Genomic DNA, 15,612 nt, shown 5'->3' with positions numbered 1-15,612 from the left:
CAAACCAAATACAAAACTTCCACTTATATAATTCGCACTGCACTACCACTCCACTATTAGAGGCGTTGTTGCATTACTCTATCAATCCCACATCCTAATCATACCCTATCTTTCTTTCCTTTTCATGCCTTTATGTTGTTGTTACCAGGTAGTATATCTACTACACATGTGTTTCCCAATACTTATTATTTCTCCTATAATCTTGTTTTTGTCCTTTCAAACCCTTTGATGAATTAATAATTACCATTAATGCCATCCTGCATCTCCAACCCAACTCATATGCCCTTCCCCTGTTTAATTAACATTTCTAACTCTCCATTCACCCCCTTTTTCCAAAATTACCTATGCAATTCAATTATACCAAAACCAAATTTTCATCAAAGTAATTGTTTATAATTTTTATCCCCATTATCAATTATTATTTTTTTATCTAATTATCTATTATACCCATTAAATTTATTACTTTGTGGAATTCTTGATATAAGAATGAGGTTTATTTTAAAATTTAATTACAATATAAAACTGTATAACCAATTATGAAACCAAACATCATAATCACTGCTCTTAAAATTAAATTATCTCATAATCAATTATGTGATTGTCAGACAAAATAAGCTAGAAAAATTAGGAATCAACCTAAATTGATGAAAAATACCTTATAGTTAATATCATAAATGTATATTTTTCTTTTAGAAAAATTACAAACAAAGAATCTGCTAGTCTTGAAATTTAAATTTTTTCAAAACTAGTACATCGAGATCGAATTTAAATAATTAAAAAATTAGATTAAAAAACGAGAGCAGTTGACATTGGGCCAAGATCAGCCCAATATTAAACTGGGCTGAAGTTTTTATGTTAAGACTGGTTGAACCTCAGGGTTTGAGCCCATTTTGAAGTGGTTAGGCCTAATTTAAGAATACGTACAGAAATTGAGGGGAAACTTTTTTCTATAAGCATCCTGGTTTCATATTTTGGCATTTCCTGAGATAATATAAGACTCATTTAATGTTTGCTTTTTATGTTTTTTCATTTTATCGGTGCGTTTTTTTATTTTTTAATTTTTTATAAATAATATATATAAAATATAAAAAATACATAATTTGATAATGAGAGTGCTTGAGGTCTTCAAAAAAATACAATATTAAACACACAATAAGATATAATTTGACAATCAACAATGATTTTTATCTCATAAATTCGAATATCAAACCTACATCACTTATTTTAAATTAGTTCAAAACACATCCAAAGGTACACCTATCTGCAACACACTTATTATGTCTTTCTTTTCCTCTCTTTATCATCAAAATACCAAAACACCAAAATAAAACACAAATACAAAATATGGAGTTCATTTCTTCCCGCTTCTTCCGCGCCTATTTCCTCCTCCTAATTTTTCAAAATTTCGCCCTAACCCGCTTCCTCGAATCACTACCATTTCGGGTTTGCTAACCAATAAAACGAAGAAAATGGAATCAATTGTGGGTAAAATGCAGCTATGGCTGGAGCTAACAACAATGGCAATGCCTTCGCAAAAACCATATGCTCAATCTGCTACGAGGATCTTAAACCCTTAATTGAAGACCTTCAGTCCATTTCTGTTTGCGGCCACGTTTTTCACGAGCTCTGGTTAGTTGCATCAACTACTTTGATTTGTTTAGGTCATCGTTTTCTCCTTTGAATTTTGAAATGTTGAAGATAATGATACCGATTTGCTTAGTTGTTTGTATATGCGTGTTTTTTTTCCCTGAATAAATTTCCACGGATTTCTTTCTTGTTTTTAGGAGAACTCTTAACATTCATTTGGCTATTGCTAGGTATATTAGTCATTAAATGAGCAATGGGGGAGTTAACTTGTCGTGTAATTCGTGCATGTATGGTACCTGTAAAATGATATTTGAAATGTTATTCCAAGCAAATGATGCAATATTGTTTATATATATATATATTGGTCCAGACAACTTACGTAGTCTGCTATAAAGGACACTGAAGTCATAGAATTGTGTCTGATAATAGTTCCTTTGAAAAATTATTATATACTTTATATTTCTTCTGTCCTTTCAAATACTATGGATCCAGGAACAGTGTAGTGTACTCATAAGTTTCCCGTGGACATAAGTGATATGGAATGTCTCTATTATTTTGCTGAATCAGAAAGATTATACATTGCTGACTTCTGAATAGAGGGCCTATACTGATAACCAGTGAAGGTGGGCTATTCAGTAAGTTGATTAGCCTGTTTTGAGTTAAGGGTGAATTTAAGTTATTTAATGTGATATATTTATTGAAAACCATAGCCTTCAACAATGGTTTGAGTACTGTCCCAAAACGAAGAAGAGGAATTGTCCCATATGCAAACAATCTTGCACCAATGCAAATGTTGGCCGTCTTTACTTCCAGTCTGTTGGTGATCCAAATGATTCTAATACTTCTCAAAAGCCAAGTGATTATGAAGAAAATCCTGAGGAATTGCGGAAAGAGGTCAATAGGTTGGAGGGGAAAGTTGTGGCTCTTGCTTCAACTTTGGAACAGCAGCAGAAAGAATTTAAAGAAGTTAAAAACCAGGTAAACAATTAAACTTTTCATTGCAATTAGCTTGCCACAGTTACAGAATGCCATCTTTTCATTTGTAATATTTGAAAGTGAAATTGATTTTCAAGAGAGAAATAGACCCTTGTGCCTATACATAGTTGTGTTAGTACTCATTCCACTTAAATTTATTGCTCCCATTTTGTAAATAAGTAATTGACACCAACAAATGACTGTCTGGTAACTTGAATTGCTTTGTTGATGTAAATTGAAGATTTACTTAGTGGCTGTTGATCCTTTTTTAATATTCGTAGCTACGGTAAACAAACTTTGAAGTAAGGATGTAATGATTTCACGAGATCTCTCAATTTTTCTAAATGGATTGAATAACTTAATTCTGGATCTGAAACAACAACATAATTTGACTCCCCATTCTACACCGTCTCACCCCCAAAGAGCAGATGAAAGAAGAAAGAAAAACAATCTTTTGCTAGTATTCAATAATATTAAAGAAGTAAATTTCTCCAAAATTTCATGTGCTAATCCTTTTCTGTAGATTTTCTCATGCAAGGAGCAGCTAAAAATTGAAGTAGCACTGAAGAATGAAGCTCTGACTCAGATTGCAACCAGTCAGCAGTTGCTTCGTGCGAAATCTGAGGTAAGCAGTTTTTGCTATTGTTTAAGGTATAATGTGCCGGTTGGAACATCATGCACTGGAAAATACACTTGAAAACTTTTAGATTATGGATGATGAAAGAATTTTGTTGAGCTCAGTTGATCATGATGCAGGAGCTGGATAAATCAACTTTGGAACTCATGAGAGTGCAAGAGAGAAATATGGCCTTGGCAAAGGAACTGGCAGCATTTAAGCTGTATTAAAAAGCTCCCTTATTCTGTTCAGATGTGCTTTATTTAATAGAGCTTTCGGTTGCTCATTGTTTTTTCTGCCCTTTCGTTACAGTGCTTCTGATTTGGACTTGGAGGAAGATGAGGTTATGAAGCTTGCTTCATTAGGCAATGATGTTGGCAGCAGAGAAACAGTAGATGTTCTGAGAAAGTCATTGGTAATTCGTAACAAGTAAGACTCTACTTATATTGTTTCCAGAGTCGTAATAAAAGCTATATCCAACTAATTTGCTATCTTATTTCTACTCATACAAGGAATGACCAATATCAGTTCATATGAATGGGGGTTGCTGTTTCAACCTTTTCTCTGAACAACCTCTATGATTATTTATATTTGAAAACAGAGCCATTATGTTCATGTGCTAAATGTCTTTATTTCAATAAAAGATTGAAAGCTATGACATGCCATTTTCAGAACTAACTCATGAAACTTCTGAGTGTTAATGTGTTTTCTTCCTGTCTCATTTATATTCCTTTCTTGAAGGTAGTCACTCATTTCATTTAGTTGCAGGTTTATCTGAAATCATTTCTTTCATGTGAACTTATACAAAATAAATGACTTCTTCGATCTTTTTGTGATCCTTTCCTTTCTGTGGTTACCAATTCAGTCCCGTTTCACTGTATGTAGGGGTTACAAGGAACTGATGGCCAAATGCAACATTTTAGGAAGAGGAGAGGCTCGTTGCCTTCGTAAACTTGAGAAGGCTACCGAAAAGATAAAGAAACTCAAGGTACATTTTAAATTGGAGCCCAGAAATCAATAAGTTTGTTTAGTTTCAATTGAGAACTACCTAATACCCAATATTTTACAGTCGAGAATCCAAGAACTGGAGACTGCAGCTGAAATCAAAGACAATGAAACTTTGAGAGTGCTAAAGGACCAGGATGCTCGATTCAAGTCTGATTCACATGAAAATACAATGAAAAGACATGGAAATCGAATTGATTTAGATGAAACAAGTTATAAGTCAGACAGCACATTCATTTCAAAGAAAGTTGAGGTCTGCATGCCTATGACTAGAAAAAGCACAATTGATGATATTTTCCCTGGATGTACTGATGAACAAAATGATCAGGAGAAAGGTTGTTCCTCAATAAATGTGGACAAGAGTGTTGGGTGCTCCACTTCTGTACAAGGATTTTCATGCAAGAATTTCATGCCATGTGTTGATAACAGTGTAATTTTACAGAGATGCCATTTACCACTAGAAGATGTGTCTTTTGATACACAAAACAATGCCGAAATGCCACAATCTGGAAACAGAGACGGAGTATCTTGCTCCCGGGCTATGAAAAAAGGCAGAAAGGCAGATCTAGCTAATAAGCTACCTGCTAATGTGGATGATGAGGTGATATGCTATGGTGAGACTGGCCCAGTTCAAACCTCAGTTCATATAAAAAAAGAGACTACCTCCTCGATTCAATTTTCTCATCCTGGTATGTTTAATAAATTCTATTTTTGAAACACATTCTTTCTATAGTATTCTTCGTTATTATTACTATTATTTTTTAATCAAATTGAATTTTGCTCAAGTTTCTGGGCGTCCTATTTAACAAGAAGGTTTTGTGAAGAGGTACTGCATCTTTAGAAATAAAATTCTTCATATTCTGTGAAATTTCCAGGTGATGGATGCTTTTCTGGTGGATTACTGGGTCCTGATGGAACTAACTGGCACTTGGGTAAATGGTGCAAGAAGGCTAAGAACCAAGTATCAACAACATCATCTACAGGGTTGGACAGATTGAATGCAGGAGCAGGTGACTTAATTGCTGTTGGAGCTGATGGCAGAGGTGGCCGAATCAAAGTTATGAGGCCTCTTGATCAATCATCATTGGTGGGTCTCTGTAGTCATTCCCTACTTTTGTCAATCTGGAACTATAACTCATCATTCCACTACTAACTATTTTATTTGCTTAGAGTGTAGTTACTATTATGGTCTCTATTGACAAATCACCCGTCAACTGGCAAAAAAAACTAAGTAGTTGATCATTATTGGCCTGTAAACTTGTTCTGCACTACCAAAGGAAATACTGTTTGGTGAAGCATGTAAAAGTAATGCGCTTTTCCTTGTCCAGGACGTTAAGGATACCTCACCTTGGGCAAAAAAGTGTAAGCATGCAGCCAAGCCAAAAAAGTTGCAGCCTCAAGGATATTTGCAGATTGAACATTTCTTTCGACGGACAGCTCAATGATCTAATCACCTTGGTGCTTACTTTGGTAAGCCTACAGGTGGAATGAAGGATGAAGATATTCATGTCTTAATCTTTTTATTTTGCAGCAAAGCATCTTTTCACCTGGTTTGTGTATGCCGAAATATCAAAAGACAAGAAAAAAAAAATAAGATTCATACTTAATTCATAATTAAGCCTCACACAAGTTTCGCACGCCTTAATCTGTGCCTATTTTGTGGTTCTTTTTTTGTGTGTGGTGAAGATTAAATTGTTGCTGAAGTTGTCATAATCAATTGCTGCACATTTCATGTAAGCTGGAGCATATATTCATGTTAGTTTGGGCCATGAGTGGATATTATCTTCTGAATGCAAAGCCCGAGATACATGTAGCTTACTTGATTTTACTTGTAGTCATGCAATTTCTCTGCTGTCCATGGTGCACAAATATGAAAGCAAATACCACCAGTTTCCAAGTAGAACTTTTATTTCTCCTTCATCATTTTCATACTGCATGCTGTAGACAGTAGCTGATTCACGCGCATTAGACTTGAAACTCGTGAAAATTGATAATTCATGACACTGGGACCATCAGCAAACAATTCTAAGTGCTGAGTAGATGATGTTGACTGCCTATGAAAATATATGTGGGTTCAGATTGTTTTTTCCTACAGGATGTCCTAAAAGTCTTGTCAGTAGATCTTCTTTTGAAAAATATTATTTGTTTGATAGCATAGTTATTTGATCTCTTGTTTCTGCCGTCTGCCTTCATGGTTTATCTTATCTGCCACTGCTGTCAAAAGTTGTCTCCATTGTCTTCTTCCCACATCCTCTCCAGTCTCCACCTACCAACTTCCCCACTCGGCCACACGTGTGCGTAACATAGTAAAAGGATTCGAGAAGAAACTAAAATAAAGAAAATGTTGCTGATGCTTAGGTTGCAAGTTAGTTGTATTGATGCAATAGTTGCAGTTGCTATTTTCCAAGTTGGCCTTTGCAGTGATTATTATGTAATCTTGTCTATCTTTACATTTGATCTTGTGGATTAAGAACTTGGAATTGAAATCTGCCACCAACTAGTTTTTGCAGACTCTGCTACATCTCTAGCTATGAGCCCGTGGGTTAGTATGGTAAGGAAAATGTTAAACTAACAAAGTAAATACACTTACCCCTTGATTTACCTTCTCTATGGGCCGACCACTACAATAACACCTAAATTCAGCATTTTTCTTCGATGGATATCTTTTTCTGCAGTAACTTTTTGTCCTGGTAAAAGGGAGTAGGTAAATGTGCCACCAATGTCTACTTCATATTAAACCAGAATCACATTAAAATAATAATAATAATAATTACAAACTGCAATGTTAATATCTCAGGTGATGGCTTATTTAATTGAGTTCAAGTGTTTTGATGGTTTGTACATGTGAATTGAAATATAAGAAGTAATGTAATATCAATACTAAAGTGAGATCATTCTTTTGATGTCTTACTTAATTCTGGTATGTAATTAATTTTTAAAAAATTAATTATTTTTTAACTTTTTCATTTATCATGGTTTTTCATAACTATCTTTTGGTGGTTATCTTCTTTCATGCATTTTTTTTTTAGTACTAGTTAGAATAAAGGGTGGTAATGGTTTTTATGTGAATTAAATAACGAATAATGGATGAGAAAAGATAATTTTTATTCTCAACTAAGTGTTTGACTATTTATTAAAAAAAATGCCATTTGTGGTGAATTTTCAATCTATGTATAATGATGAAATGGGAATGTGTAGTGAAGTCTGTATGTCAACAAGTAGCGTAAGAGCAACAAAATTCTTGGATCAAAATTCAAACTCTTGTTTAGTAGCATTAGAACATACTCCACGCATGCATACAATTCTGTGTTAGGAATTTGACTACATATAAGGCTTATGTTAATTTATGCTGTGGTGATTAATCATTCATTCAGAATAGAATTCTATGATTTTGGATAAATTGTTGAGGTTGTATGTGTAGGGCAAGAAATCTGTTAATGTTGGCCAGAATATTGGAAATCAACCAGACATGCGGGTCCAAGTTGATCCTATCAAGGTTGACCCTCTAAAGCTCAACCAACACTTATGATGTTGACCATTTTGACTTCCTATTTCCCTCACTTTTGCCCTAATATTGAGTAAATTTTAACTATTTTTATGATAATTTTTATTTATTTTTATAGTTGGGGTACGTTTAGAGTCTGGTTTTTTTAAGTATTATATATTGCTTAAATGGTGGTGTTACTTGAAATTTGAATTCCAAGTAGCATGGGAGCAAAATTTGTTTAACTTTTCTTTCTTTCCTAATAAAGGAATGAACAGCATTACATGTGATTTCCATTTGGATTGTTGTGGGAGAACAATTAGCTAAAAGAAGCAAATAAGATAAAAGCTAATGCATAATTTTAGCACATGCTTTGAACTAAGAATTGTGTAATATAGGCAATACATATGGTAAAATAAAATATTAGGTGTTGAGTAGTCTGATTATGGGTAATTTGTTTAGAGGACATAGACCAGGCTTAGAAACTACAACACTTTGTGTGAATGATTAATTTTGAAATTGAAAATGAATGGGTGAGGTGGGTGGCTTTCACATTTGTATTGTATTGGATGAATTTATAGTGAGATGAGGGATTTGCAGTTTTGCTTCTTCTACTGATAATCTAATATTTTTGTCAAAATTGTAATGCTCTTATGCTTTTGATTGGAGGGGAGGGCGGATTAATCATTAATCATTCCTCTTATGCTTAATTCCTTGTACACATCCATCCTCTCTGTTTTGGGGTAATTGACGTCTTCAAGAATCCTTTATTTGACTTCATCATATGCTTACTTGGATACTTACATCAATAATTGCATTTATTAGCTTAACTCGGTGTTGAAATTGAATTAAATTAGAGATTATAGATTTGGTAATATTGAGGAGGGATGGGGTTCACCTCACTTTACTACATTTCATAATCATCATGTCATATATTAATCCCCAATTCAACTACTTCACCCCAAACAATTCTTCAATCCTTTTAATGACTAACTAAATTAGTGACTCTCATCCAATATTAGCAATGATAAATTAGCTTAGTCGTTAAGGTTGAGATCCCATAAATAAATTGAAGGCTATAAATACCTTCGCCCAAAAATATGGATCTTTATCTCATTTAATGTAGTTTATTGTAATTTGTGTTTGTTGAGTTTTATATTAATTTATTTTATTGTGAATTTATTGATCGACTTGATATATTTTTCAATTTATTAATACTTATATAATATAAAATTTGGCGCAACCATCAACAATATATATCAACGTTTTTATTGTTTTCCAAAACCCCACTCCATTCGAGAAGAGAAACCACTTATGCTACATTTGAACGAAATGACTTGAATTTGAATAAATAATTTTCTTTTAAAAGATATTTGAAATTCATGACATTAATATAGAGTGTAATTCAAAATGGAAATGGAATATTTTAGAATTTAGCCAAATAAATTCAATATATTTATACATATTTCTCTAGTTGTACGATTTAGCATGTACCCTTAATCTACAACATGATTCACGATATGCATGTAGTGGGTTGTACGCATAAAAAATGAACAGTGGCACATCGTGGTCCCAACAGACAAGGTGGTACTTTTATCAGTCAAGAACGCTTTTTTTTTCACATGTGGTAAGGATCTTAATATACATGTGTCAGATGATTCAACAGCTCATCAGTCAAGTCTTGTACGTGAATCTTGTCCTCCTCGGCAATTTTTATGAATTTGAAGGACAATTTTATCCATTTATTTGTGAAGGGGCTACTACCCCGTCAATTAGAGCAGGCAAGAATTCCCGGGGTGGCTTCTCGAGTAGTAACATGGGACGGCTAATGGGAAACGGCGCATATGAATCTCTCGGAAGAAATGAAACGTGGAGCCTTAAATGAATGGTGGTCGGTGCACAGCGACGAGAGCCGAATCAATTGGACACTCTCACCTTAACCCCCCACCCCCTCCATCTTCCCATATCATTAATTATACTTTTTTTTAAAAAAAAAAAAAAAACAAGCCTCGCCTATAAATATTATTATTTTCATAGTATATGAATTATTATATTATTTATCTAAATTCATAATTAATATAATATTAATTTAAATCAACAAATATATCTAAATAATACAAAGAAAAACAACCAATTACTGTAAAAATAAACAATAAATAGGAATGGTTATAGGTGAGTTTATGCCAAATGTCACCCTCCCCAAAACGCGTCCACTTCTTACCTCATCAACATTCATTGTATCTATAACCTACATCTTACAATTCCCTAAACCAATCTCTCTAATTTGAAAATTAATTAGGTCTAAGAATCACTATATTTTTATATCTAAAAATGCAACTTGTTCTCGTCTAATATTATAAATGAGTAAATTATTTTTTTTATAAATTTTTATTAGTAATTCATCCCTCATATATTTTTAAAATGAAACAATAAATAATTTACCTTTCTAGACATGAAGGTAAATTGCTTCATTTTAATTAACACATGAGGGTAAATTATTTGTTTTTTTTATATAAGAAAGTAATCTGCTCATTTGTAATATCACATAAACATCATTTTTCTTTGATACAAATTTATTGATTTGATTGTCGGAAAGTAAATCTGGTGAGTATAGTTGGGGCAGAAATTGAGATTAGTAGAATTAATTATGTTGGTAAAATCAGGGAAAGTGTTTCCGACATTTATATTTAAATTATGGAATTGAAAGCATCATGTCTCTCAACTATTTATGCCACGTCGGCCGAAAAGTTCTAAACTCTGACTTTGAGCTCATAAAAACTTCTAATATTCAAATTTCATCATTCTAAATTTAATGTCAACCTGTAAATCATTTGCTATTAATGTACTCATAGAAAATAATACTAATAATACTTTGAATTACTCATTTTTCAAAAATATCAGCTCCCATGCCTAAATATTTCTCCTTCTTTTTTTGGAATATTTAAGAATAAAATTTAATTTCCTAAAGAAAGAAACTTTTTATTCCAAACTCTGTCCGATCCACAGAAGATTTTCTAGAAACATGGAAAGACATACCCATGCATAATATGTTCATAATGTTTGGATTTCGTTTTTTGAATGTTTTATTGTATTTTGTGGAGATAGAGAGAGAAAAGCAAAGATAAATAAGTGTGTGTTAGAGATAGTATGTATGTTTGGATTTGTTTTTGGAGACAATTTAAAATAAGTATTATATGTTTAATGTTGTGTTTTAGGAGACAAAAATTACTATTCATTGTCAAATCATGTCTTTTTTATATATATTTATGTATATGTGTGAGTGTATAAAAATACCTAAATAAGGTGTTTTTGAATGATAGTAAATATTGAGTATATTTTAACTTGTCTCGAAAATAGTTTGAAAATGAAAACAAACATAGTGAACTGTTTTTCCAGACAAGCAGTTCGAATTGTTTATTATATATGATATTGTAGTACATACTGTGAAAGCATGTAACAGGAAGTCGAGGTAAAAGTGAAATTCCTTATGTTTAAGATAATTATTACCCTATTCTAATACTATCGATGATAATAATTTGTCTCTCAATATACAACGACTTATAATCTCAAAAGAGTAGCACTGCAGACTTTGAAAACGCTACAAATCAAAAACTATTTTGAACTCTCAAAATGATACTCTATTTTCGGAAATGCTTTTATTGCTTAAAAGTGCTATTGAATGATCTGATGAAAATAAACACATCACTTCAACTAACACATATTCGGTTGATTAGGTGCTATTAAATGATGATTGAGTATCATCAGTCATCATCCACATGTTACAAACGTGTCATATTTATCAAACATCGTAACCGAATACTTGTTATGATTTGATCCGACCCATACAAACTTATAAACTAAATGTATTCTTAAATTGATCATTCACCATTTTCGGACCGTAAGTACACACATATTGAGCGTAGAAAATTTGCCAACAAACAGTCACATAAACCCATAATAAAAGTGAGTGTAATATAATATATCACACAAATCTTTCAAAAAAGGGGGTGTGGAATGGCACGCTTAACATCGATCCCATGTTGTTGGGAACAAGTATGGTTGAATAAAAGTGGGATGGAAGGAACTTAGATTATGATAAAGGAGTCGTGCAAGAATGGGGGAATGGAGTTGATCTTGTGAATAACATGGCTAAGGAACAAACATAGCAACCAACCCTACCACTCCATGCATAGTACGTATGTAGATGCAAAATACTAAGACCAAAAATGGAAATGAAATTCGGAGGGAGACACGATTTCATGTCATGAGATACTATATACTACTTAGTATACATATGTAATAGTACGTGGCGATATGGTCGTAGTATTATTACACGCTTTAATCATGAGGTCCAACTTTTGAAAACGCAAGCAATTACGAAGGATTTTGACCAACCCAGCAGCAGCAAGTACGAATTAGCCATTACCCCTTACCCCTTACCCACCCAAGTTAGACACACCACAATCCTTCTTGTATATATTGGCACTATATTTTCCAAGGTTTTGAACGTTGAAACCGACTTTTCCTTAAATGTCTCTCTCTCTAACACTCTTTGCTCACACTCATGCATCTCTCTCTATATATACCCCTCTCACACCACCTAATTCTTTCCAATAGAAACAACTCAAGTACTACTACGTACTACATCATCTTACTTGGATCTTCACACACCACACAGCTGTTGTTGTCGAGCTTATAATCTTCTTAATTTGCAGTCGGAATGGAGTTGATGAATAGTGGAAAGAGGCAACTTCTGTCGAAAATAGCTAGCAGTGATGAGCATGGTGAGAACTCTCCTTACTTTGATGGATGGAAAGCATACGATAATGATCCTTTCCACCCCACCCAAAACCCTCATGGAGTTATACAAATGGGCCTTGCTGAGAATCAGGTGATCATCCATCCATCATCCCAACTTCTTGTTTGTTAATTCTTCCATTAATGGGAACAATTACTAATTAATAAATATTTATTCTTTTAATTCTTACAATTAATATTCGTCGTCCCGTTTGCTGCAGCTTCCGGTCGACTTGATCGAAGAATGGATCAAGAAGAACCCTAGTGCTTCAATCTGCACTACTGAAGGACTTCATGCATTCAAGAGTACTGCATTGTATCAAGATTATCACGGCTTGCCAGAATTCAGACATGTACATACATTATAAGTTAGATTTATAATACATATATATATATATATGTTTCATTTTCTTACGCGGTTTCTTATATTCAGGCTGTGGCCAAGTTAATGGCAAAGTCAAGAGGTGGGAGGGTTAGCTTCGATCCGGACCGCATAGTAATGGCTGGGGGGGGCGAGATGTTAATGTTCTGTCTGGCTGATCCTGGTGACGGCTTCTTGATCCCATCACCTTACTATGCAGCGTAAGTACTAAAATCATCGATCCCTTCATATTACTTTACAAGTCAGTTACAATAACAATTTGATGCATAATATTCCTTTTGCCAAACAATATATACGTATATAATTCATTAGATTTTAGAACAAGTGTATACACGTACATATCCATTTGGACATATAGATTTAATTACGTGCTGATTCAATGCACCATGTGAGAAGCAAGAAACATGTATTTCTATAAGATATGTTGGTCTCGCGATCATAAATTAAATTGTAAGATTTTGGGTTTATTGATGTCGTGGAATGCTGTCGTTGAAATTTCAAGTGGTCGTTTTGTGTTAAAATAAGTCTTCTTATAGAATGTTTTGAGTTGACAATCCATCACACGTGAAGGGTCAATTTTCAGAAACTTTTCCAGCCAAAAGGTACCAGTTTTTCTGCACGTGGTACATTAGCTATACTCCTACCCACCTACGTACACAACCTTAATTTCAAAGCCTCCCTCACAGCTGTCCAGCCCCACCAGATATTCTCTAGGACATTAAGGGATATATTGACTTTAGAGTTGGAAAAAAGTCAGCTTTTTGCCACATGGCTGTAGCAGATCTCTACTTTCCACTTATAAATTTTATACTTAATTTATTAGTACAATTTCTCAACTACAATTAGGTTTTATAATTCTTCATGTATTATATACGTAGCCATAACTACTCATATATCTCGGTCTAGTCTAATACTTATAGTTTTGGATTTGGAATTTTCACAGATTTGATAGGGACTTGGGATGGAGACCTCGGGTGCGATTATTGCCTGTCACGTGCCATAGCTCTAACAATTTCCAAATTACGTTGGAAGCTCTAGAAGCAGCATATCAAAGTGCCCGAAAGGCCAATATCAATGTCAAAGGTTTAATCCTCGCAAACCCTTCAAACCCATTAGGGACCACGTTGGATACCTCCACTTTGAGAACCCTAGTCACCTTCATAAATCACAAACAAATCCACCTTGTCTGTGATGAGATATATGCAGCCACCGTCTTCCGTGGTCCGAGTTTCCTAAGTGTTTCCGAGATTATTCAAGAGATGGAATGCAATCGCGACCTAATACACATTGTCTGTAGTTTGTCCAAGGACATGGGGCTTCCGGGCTTTAGGGTTGGCATAGTGTACTCATACAACGACACGGTGGTGAACCTAGGTCGAAAAATGTCCAGCTTTGGCTTAGTGTCTTCCCAAACGCAACATTTGTTAGCCTCAATGCTCTCTGATGAAGAATTCGTGGAACGATTCTTGTCAGAGAGTGCAAGAAGGCTCGCGAGCAGGCACGACTCGTTCACAAAAGGGCTGGACCAAGTGGGAATAAAATGTTTGAAAAGCAATGCTGGGCTATTTTGTTGGATGGACTTAAGGCACCTATTGAAAGAGCCCACATTTGAAGGCGAAATGGGCTTGTGGAAGGTCATAATAAGTGATGTGAAGCTCAACGTTTCACCGGGGTCGTCGTTCCACTGCCACGAGCCAGGGTGGTTTAGGGTTTGCTTTGCGAATATGGATGATGAGACCGTGGAAGTTGCACTGAGGAGAATCCGAGTGTTTGTGGGGAAATACAAAGAAGTGGAGGTTCAAGTGAAGAAGTCATGGCAAAGAAACCTAAGGTTGAGCTTTCCTACACTAATGTACGACGAAAACATGGCTTCATCGCCTCGTATGATGTCTCCTCAATCGCCTCTTGTTCGTGCTCGTACCTAATAAATTTCTTACAAGAATAGATACATTTTTCTAGTTAGAAGAATAATTTCTTACGAGAGTAATGTATGGATAGTGTATCATTTCATGGCAAAGAATCAATGGTTCATGTACTCTATGTAGTAGTCATAATGGGCTCAAACCCAATCAAAACTCGACATGAAAGAGGATCTAATTAGTATACTAGGCTGAATGATGGTTGGGCCTTAAATGAAATAGTTTATTGGGCCTTGGCCACCAACATTTCAGTTTAAGCCCTCTACCCTATGTCAGTATTACCAATTTATGCTCCAAAAATTATTGTAAGAATTCATCTTTTCCAATTTTTATAAATTTAATTTCCTTGCTATAAATATGGGTAAGAAAATAAACACGTTAATATATATGCTTAATAAAGAAAATTGGGTCTCAATTAGTTGGATTAATTGAGAATTTGAATACAAACTTACCATTGACTATGGTAACAATTAAAATATTAATTATATTTTATTTGATTATAATTTATAATTATTATCAAATTAAATAAAAACCCACATATAGGTATCATTTGAATCCATAAACCTGATATTAATGTTACTCTATATTTCATTAAATAGTGATTTCAATATCAATTTCAACTATATTATTATTTATTTTTACTAATGAGGAAATTAGGTAGGTAAAGTAATGGGTTTTGGGCTTAGGGCAGCCTTTCTTTTCTCAATAGTCTACTTTTGGGTATTGTCATTACCGTTGACAAAATGTGGGGTTTGGATTAATAATACTGAATTAATTAAATAATCTATCCACTTAAATATTATTAGACCAAAAAACAAAAAAAAAAAACAGAAAAAATATTAAATAG

The 15,612-nt window shown here is 34.0% G+C and overlaps 2 protein-coding genes across 2 annotated transcripts; both read left to right on the top strand.

Annotated features, from left to right (window-relative positions):
- LOC105173032 lies at positions 1,396-6,066 on the top strand. The gene is made up of 9 exons (XM_011094675.2): positions 1,396-1,629; positions 2,298-2,565; positions 3,086-3,187; positions 3,319-3,401; positions 3,491-3,607; positions 4,064-4,166; positions 4,248-4,872; positions 5,059-5,270; positions 5,512-6,066. Exons 1-9 carry the CDS (start codon positions 1,499-1,501, stop codon positions 5,626-5,628), a joined length of 1,758 nt encoding a protein of 585 aa, XP_011092977.1. The 5' UTR covers positions 1,396-1,498; the 3' UTR covers positions 5,629-6,066.
- Positions 12,207-15,083, top strand: LOC105173022 (1-aminocyclopropane-1-carboxylate synthase 1). The gene is made up of 4 exons (XM_011094662.2): positions 12,207-12,558; positions 12,686-12,817; positions 12,898-13,046; positions 13,790-15,083. The coding sequence occupies exons 1-4, from the start codon at positions 12,388-12,390 to the stop codon at positions 14,769-14,771; spliced, it is 1,434 nt and encodes a 477-aa protein (XP_011092964.1). The 5' UTR covers positions 12,207-12,387; the 3' UTR covers positions 14,772-15,083.

Source organism: Sesamum indicum, linkage group LG1, assembly GCF_000512975.1.
Source record: "Sesamum indicum cultivar Zhongzhi No. 13 linkage group LG1, S_indicum_v1.0, whole genome shotgun sequence".
Taxonomy (NCBI): domain Eukaryota; kingdom Viridiplantae; phylum Streptophyta; class Magnoliopsida; order Lamiales; family Pedaliaceae; genus Sesamum; species Sesamum indicum.
Note: the sequence above shows the minus strand (reverse complement) of the source record. Positions and strands in the feature narration are given on the sequence as shown.

Coding starts and splice junctions, on each gene's coding strand:
- LOC105173022 (XM_011094662.2), top strand. CDS start 12,388: ATGGAGTTGATGAATAGTGGAAAGAGGCAACTTCTGTCGAAAATAGCT. Junction 12,559..12,685: donor TGGGCCTTGCTGAGAATCAG/GTGATCATCCAT, acceptor CGTTTGCTGCAG/CTTCCGGTCGACTTGATCGA. Junction 12,818..12,897: donor GCTTGCCAGAATTCAGACAT/GTACATACATTA, acceptor TCTTATATTCAG/GCTGTGGCCAAGTTAATGGC.
- LOC105173032 (XM_011094675.2), top strand. CDS start 1,499: ATGGCTGGAGCTAACAACAATGGCAATGCCTTCGCAAAAACCATATGC. Junction 1,630..2,297: donor CACGTTTTTCACGAGCTCTG/GTTAGTTGCATC, acceptor TGAAAACCATAG/CCTTCAACAATGGTTTGAGT. Junction 3,402..3,490: donor GAACTGGCAGCATTTAAGCT/GTATTAAAAAGC, acceptor CTTTCGTTACAG/TGCTTCTGATTTGGACTTGG.